The following is a 7,659-nucleotide window of genomic DNA, read 5'->3' on the forward strand; positions in this document are numbered from 1 at the left end:
AATAACAAGTAGTGTTTTATGGAACTACTAATACTTGTCAACCACAAAACACTACTGCTGTTAGAATAACAGAATCACTGTCATCATCTGTCCTCACCACTGTGTTTTCCTCTCTGCTGTTTACAGCTGAACTCTCAGTCAGACTGGTGAATGGAACCACTTCCTGTTCTGGGACAGTGGAAGCCTTCCATGAAGGAGAGTGGTCAGGTCTATGTTTTAGGTGGTTTTGGAGCTTGATGAGACAGGCTACGGTTGTGTGTAGACAGCAGGGCTGTGGGAATCCTGTAGCTGCATCTAGAGGACCTCTGATTGAAGATGGAAGAATAGGAGTCAGACTATATCGTAGATGCAGGGGAAATGAGTCTTCTACTAGACAGTGTGACAACAGAAGAAGACGTGGTGTCTGTGATGGTAAATATTATCATCATGTGACCTGTTCAGGTAAGAGACGGGTCATATTGAGAGATTTATTTATACATTATACAATATTACCATGTATCATGTTTTATGTGTTTTTATTTCATTTAAATAGAGGGAGAGATGTCAGATGTATTTAAACATTATATTTGTGTTTGTCATATTGGTTTATGGGAGATGTTCATGGGCAGATCATTGTAGTTCAGATGGTACTGAAGTGAAGCTGCCTGATGGATGTCCAGCTGTTTATTTTCTATAAAGTGAAGTGAACTTATTCCTGTCTCCTGCCCACATTATTCCCAACCCGATCTTGAGTGACTAAGAACCCATTTCTACCTCTTACAGTATCAAACATAGCAAACTACTATCTTTTATCCAACATATTTGTGTTTAGTCCTTGACAGTGTCATCAACAAACTGATTGAATGGTCAACCAACTCTTTTTCTCCAGAGTCTGTGCGGCTTGTGGATGGAGCTGGTTTCTGCTCTGGGAGAGTGGAGGTGAAGTCCAATCAGTCCTGGGCCTCAGTGTGTGAAGCTGACTTTGACCGTCAGGATGCAGAGGTAGTCTGTGTGGAGTTTGGCTGTGGGGCTCCTGCAGCTCTACAGGGGGGGCTCTATGGAGAAGGTGAGGGTCAGACCTGGGGTAAAGAGTTCCAGTGTAAAGGCAAAGAGTCCCGTCTCCTGGACTGTGACACCTCAGACAGAGAAAACAACACCTGCCCACCTGGTAATGCTGTTGGACTCACCTGCTCAGGTAAGAAACAGTTTGTCACTCAGTCAACATTGTTTCTCACCTGGAGTGAAGAATATGAGAGACAATATAGGTGTGTTTTAGTGAGAAAATAGTAAGATTACTGTCTCTCTCTTTTCTTTTCTCAGAGCCTGATGATGTGAGGCTGGTGGGAGGAGGCAGTCGCTGTGCTGGTGGAGTGGAGTGGTACGACCAGGGAGAGTGGAGGATTGTGGGAGCTGATGACAGGGACCAGAAGCATGTAGCTGCAGTAGTGTGTAGACAGCTGGGTTGTGGCTCCAATGTTTCAGAACTACCTGGAAACACCACTAGAGGGATTAGAGTTTTCTGTCCTGAGTCTGAGTCTTCACTGAGGGAGTGTTGGAGAAGTTATGATCTCCTTCCTGGACTCACAGTGATCTGCTCAGGTAATAACAAAACACACTATATGGCCAAAAGTATGTGGACTTTAGTGGATTCGGCTATTTCAGCCACACCTTTTGCTGACAGGTGTATAAAATTAAGCACACAGCCATGAAATCTCCATAGACAAACATTGCCAGTAGATTGGACTTACTGAAGATCTCAGTGACTTAACGTGGCAAGTCTAGGAGCAACAACGGCTCAGCCGTGAAGTGGTAGACAACACAAGCTCACAGAACGGACCGCCGGGTGTTGAACCACGTAGAGCCTAAAAATAATCCTCTGTTGTAAAACTCACTGCTGAGTTCCACATACTTTTGTCCATGTATTATATCTCCTTCCTGGACTCACAGTGATCTGCTCAGGAAATATCAACATATTATAATTATATTCAACTGATTTCCTTCATTCATACAACTTCCTCTGCACCTCTCATGATGACTGTTTAACTTGTCAGTCTGCTTTACTAAATAGATCACTCAGTCAAGTAGGAATCAAATACAACTTACATATCCCAGAATGCTTTTGTATTTGAGTGTTATCTCAGTGAACGTCTCTACTCACTACCACTGTCACATGTCATGTTATTGTCACATCTAAATGAGGAAAGTAGTTGAGGAGCTACGTTTTATTTTTCTCTCCTCTTGTTCCAGATGTCCTGCTTCAGCCTGATATCAACATATGTTGTCTCAGTGACTGTAGGCCCACTACTCATGTTGCCCTGTGAGGGAGGGTGGCTAGCAGTGTTACATGCTGATGTTATTGTCATATCTATAGGAAACTAGTTGAAGAGGTTTTTCTTGTTCTCTTTTATTGTTACAGATCTCCTGGTCCAGCCTGATATCTTCCTGACTGACCCAATGGGAGGGGTCTTCAGGGGCCACCAGGGGCCCGAGATGTTCAGGGGCTACAGCTTCACCATCACCTGCTCCACTCAGCCACAGTACCCAGGAGGCTCCTTCCTCCTCACGTTCACCAGCTCCAACAGAACCCAGATCCAGCCAGCTGTCAATCACTCTGCTGCCTTCCTCTTCCCTGCTGCAGATGACTCCCACCGAGGGAACTACAGCTGTGTTTATGACAATTATGTTTTCTCTCATAACTTCTCCTCTGAGAGTGAGCTCCTCTCCCTCACCATCACAGGTAACTGAACATGAACCAGACTTATAACTTTGTCAATGACAGATTTCCCACAGATCTATGTGATGATGATCAGTCCCCTCATCAAAGGTGTTTCTGTTTGCAGCCTCTCCTCTGCCAGCCTTCATCATCAGACACGTTGTAGTGCTGCTGATCCTACTGACAGCCATCACCACCTCCTACCTGTACTACAAGGTAAAGACCTTTACTCAGACGTTACAAGTCATTTAAACTAGAGGGTGAGGGGGAGAGGGAAGGAGAGAATGGAGATACTAGAGAGTAAATGTCTGACTGTTGGTGCTGTGCCTCCCTAGCCCACCAGGAGGCAGAAGAGAGTGAACAGGGTGAGCAGCATGGATCTTTATGTCAATGCCATGGAGATGGTCTCTCTGAGCTCCAGAGCTGAAGCTGGACCGGGAGAGGAGAGAGCAGCCCAGGGGACGGAGTAGGAGTAGAATTAATCTGACCCTACATGCTGATCTTAGGTCAGTTTTGTGTTTTAAATCGATGGTCAGCATTGGACTGGTGTTTAAAATGTGGTGACAAACCTGAAGTGGTTCTAATTTTAATAACAAGTTCAGAATGAGTTTATCTTTCTAGAACCTTGGAAGAAATCTAAAAGGAGTGACTGCAACCACCATTATTCATTTAGTTTGGTTTTTACCACCAGAGAAACATGGGGTTTGGGGTAACATGGGGTTCTGGGTAACATGGGGTTTGGGGTAACATGGGGTTTGGGTAACATGGGGTTTTGGGTAACATGGGGTTTGGGTAACATGGGGTTCTGGGTAACATGGGGTTTGGGTAACATGGGGTTTGAGTAACATGGGGTTCTGGTAACATGGGGTTTTGGGTAACATGGGGTTCTGGGTAACATGGGGTTCTGGGTAACATGGGGTTCTGGGTAACATGGGGTTCTGGGTAACATGGGGTTCTGGGTAACATGGGGTTTCGGTTCATTTCAGAAACTAGCTCAATTAGGTCTGTTTTGCATTCCACCCGTGGAGGAAGGTGGGAGGAGCCTCAGAAACCTGGATCATTGTAATGGCTGAAACGGAGTAGGTGGAACGGTGTCAAACACTTGATCTGTTTGATACTGTTCCATTCATTCCCTTCCAGCCAATACAATGAGCCAGTCCTCCTATAGCTCCTCCCACCAGCCTCCACCGCATTCTATACATTCATTCCCTTCCAGCCAATACAATGAGCCAGTCCTCCTATAGCTCCTCCCACCAGCCTCCACCGCATTCTATACATTCATTCCCTTCCAGCCAATACAATGAGCCAGTCCTCCTATAGCTCCTCCCACCAGCCTCCACCGCATTCTATACATTCATTCCCTTCCAGCCAATACAATGAGCCAGTCCTCCTATAGCTCCTCCCACCAGCCTCCACCGCATTCTATACATTCATTCCCTTCCAGCCAATACAATGAGCCAGTCCTCCTATAGCTCCTCCCACCAGCCTCCACCGCATTCTATACATTCATTCCCTTCCAGCCAATACAATGAGCCAGTCCTCCTATAGCTCCTCCCACCAGCCTCCACCGCATTCTATACATTCATTCCCTTCCAGCCAATACAATGAGCCAGTCCTCCTATAGCTCCGCCCACCAGCCTCCACCGCATTCTATACATTCATTCCCTTCCAGCCAATACAATGAGCCAGTCCTCCTATAGCTCCGCCCACCAGCCTCCACCGCATTCTATACATTCATTCCCTTCCAGCCAATACAATGAGCCAGTCCTCCTATAGCTCCTCCCACCATTATTATTAGTCCATGTATTATTATATTATTTAGTATAGCCTACTGTTAGATTCTTTATGTTGAAGAGTCTCCATTATTAGTCCATGTATTATTATATTATTTAGTATAGCCTACTGTTAGATTCTTTATGCTGAAGAGTCTCCATTATTAGTCCATGTATTATTATATTATTTAGTATAGCCTACTGTTAGATTCTTTATGTTGAAGAGTCTCCATTATTAGTCCATGTATTATTATATTATTTAGTATAGCCTACTGTTAGATTCTTTATGTTGAAGAGTCTCCATTATTAGTCCATGTATTATTATATTATTTAGTATAGCCTACTGTTAGATTCTTTATGCTGAAGTGTCTCCATTATTAGTCCATGTATTATTATATTATTTAGTATAGCCTACTGTTAGATTCTTTATGTTGAAGTGTCTCCATTATTAGTCCATGTATTATTATATTATTTAGTATAGCCTACTGTTAGATTCTTTATGCTGAAGAGTCTCCATTATTAGTCCATGTATTATTATATTATTTAGTATAGTCTACTGTTAGATTCTTTATGTTGAAGTGTCTCCATTATTAGTCCATGTATTATTATATTATTTAGTATACCCTACTGTTAGATTCTTTATGTTGAAGAGTCTCCATTATTAGTCCATGTATTATTTAGTATAGCCTACTGTTAGATTCTTTATGTTGAAGAGTCTCCATTATTAGTCCATGTATTATTATATTATTTAGTATAGCCTACTGTTAGATTCTTTATGTTGAAGTGTCTCCATTATTAGTCCATGTATTATTATATTATTTAGTATAGCCTACTGTTAGATTCTTTATCTTGAAGTGTTTCCATTATTAGTCCATGTATTATAATCATCTGTTCATTCTTTGTAGTTTGAAACACTTTAATAAAAGGGGACATATTTTTCACAAGTCAATGTGGTTTATTGTTGTAGTTTGTTTACTTTTAGATGTATAAATCTCTCCTGATGTTGATATTGATTTACGATGCAGATTATTGTTATGATGTTGTGCCTTCAGAAAATATTCACACTCCTTTACTTATAAAATGGGATTAAAAAAAAATATTGTAATTTTTTTGTCAATGATCTACACCCCCGGACAGGGCCAAACAGGAAGGATATAACCTTACCTTACCTGGTTGAATGCTGCCAGTGCGGTGAGGTGGAATAGCCCGCACTGGGCTATGCAGGCGAACCGGGGACACCATGCGCAAGGCTGGTGCCATGTAAGCCGGCCCAAGGAGACGCACTGGGGACCAGATGCGTAGAGCCGGCTTCATGGCACTTGGCTCAATGCCCACTCTAGCCCGGCCGATACGCGGAGCTGGAATGTACCGCACCGGGCTGTGCACCCGCACTGGGGACACCGTGCGCTACACAGCATAACACGGTGCCTGCCCGGTCTCTCTAGCCCCCCGGTAAGCACAGGAAGTTGGCACAGGTCTCCTACCAGGCTTCGCCATACTCCCGGTGTCCCCCCCCCCCCCACAAGACATTTTTGGGGCTGACTCTCGGGCTTCCATCCACGTCGTCGTGCTGCCTCCTCTTACCAGCGCCTCTCCGCCTCCAGCTCTTCTTTGGGGCGGCGATATTCTCCAGGCTGATCCCAGGGTCCTTTTCCGTCCAAGATTTCCTCCCAACTCCAGAAATCTTGATTTCACTGCTCCTGCTGCCGCTGCCTGTCACCACGCCGCTTGGTCCTGTTGTGGTGGGTGATTCTGTTACGGGATTCTTCTGTTGAAAGAGAGGAGGACCAAAATGTAACGTGGTTATCTTTATACATCTTTAATGAAAGATGAAAACACAAAATACTAAGGCCAGGGCGTGACAGGGGGACTTTACCTAGCAGGGTCTTGTAGATGACATGGAGCCAGTGGGTTTGGCGACGAGTATGAAGCGAGGGCCAGCCAACGAGAGCATACAGGTCACAGTGGTGGGTAGTATATGGGGCTTTGGTGACAAAACGGATGGCACTGTGATAGACTGCATCCAATTTGTTGAGTAGAGTGTTGGAGGCTATTTTGTAAATGACATCGCCGAAGTGGACGATAGGATAGTCAGCTTTACGAGGGTATGGTTGGCTGCATGAGTGAAGGATGCTTTGTTGAGAAATAGGAAGCCGATTCTAGATTTAATTTTGGATTGGAGATGTTTGATATGAGTCTGGAAGGAGAGTTTACAGTCTGACCAGAAACCTAGGTATTTGTAGCTGTCCACGTATTCTAAGTCAGAGTCGTCCAGAGTAGTGATGCTGGACGGACGGGCAGGTAGCGATCAGTTGAAGAGTCACCCCTCCACTCTTTCCCTGAGTCCAGGCCCCAGACAGACAGACAGACAGACAGAACTACTAGTCACCCCTCCACTCTCTCCCTGAGTCCATCAGACAGACAGACAGACAGACAGACAGACAGACAGACAGACAGACAGAACTACTAGTCATCCCTCCACTCTCTCCCTGAGTCCAGGCGACAGACCCACAGACAGACAGACAGACAGACAGACAGACAGACAGACAGACAGACAGAACTACTAGTCATCCCTCCACTCTCTCCCTGAGTCCATCCCCCAGACCGACCGACCGCTCTGTCACCTCTGTCATTACCTTCACTACATCTGTCTGGTTCCCCGATCTGTTCCCTGCTTCAGCATTAATTGTGGTTTGTGGTTTTGTACCCGTGTGCTGACGCTGTTCTTGTCTTTGTCTGTTCCTGATTAAATGTTGATTCCACGTACCTGCTTCTCATCTCTGGCGTATGTCCTGACACATTGTTCTTCTGAGTGATAAAACAGCAAACATTAAGAGTGTTTACTTATCAGACCCACATATATATAATACATATAGTATAATATACTATATTCATATGCTTTTAGTACTCACACATGAATCATATCCTGTTTGCAGGTCATGTGTTGTTTTGAGCCAGCAGTAAAAACACACTGACAGGATAGTTCCTCTTATGGCCACTAGGTGGTAATCTGGTGTCACAGACGCAGGACTGGAGACCAGATGGAATCATTGTCCCAACTATCTCTCCTTTCTCCTAAAGTGTGCACTTGTTCCCTTCACTGAAATGACTGGTAAACTAAATATAGTGGAAACGCCCACTTGATAACAGTAGAGTCCTCTGAGTGGAACGGTGGGAGACAAACAGTACCTCATC

At 44.6% G+C, this 7,659-nt stretch overlaps 1 protein-coding gene across 1 annotated transcript; it reads left to right on the plus strand.

Annotated features, from left to right (window-relative positions):
* The first annotated feature begins 1,001 nt into the window (after nt 1-1,001).
* LOC110516542 lies at nt 1,002-3,484 on the plus strand. Its single transcript, XM_036971871.1, has 5 exons — nt 1,002-1,174; nt 1,300-1,578; nt 2,396-2,716; nt 2,820-2,908; nt 3,028-3,484. The coding sequence occupies exons 3-5, from the start codon at nt 2,434-2,436 to the stop codon at nt 3,160-3,162; spliced, it is 507 nt and encodes a 168-aa protein (XP_036827766.1). The 5' UTR covers nt 1,002-1,174; nt 1,300-1,578; nt 2,396-2,433; the 3' UTR covers nt 3,163-3,484.
* The last annotated feature ends 4,175 nt before the right edge of the window (nt 3,485-7,659 follow it).

This window comes from Oncorhynchus mykiss, unplaced genomic scaffold (genome assembly GCF_013265735.2).
Source record: "Oncorhynchus mykiss isolate Arlee unplaced genomic scaffold, USDA_OmykA_1.1 un_scaffold_85, whole genome shotgun sequence".
NCBI lineage: Eukaryota > Metazoa > Chordata > Actinopteri > Salmoniformes > Salmonidae > Oncorhynchus > Oncorhynchus mykiss.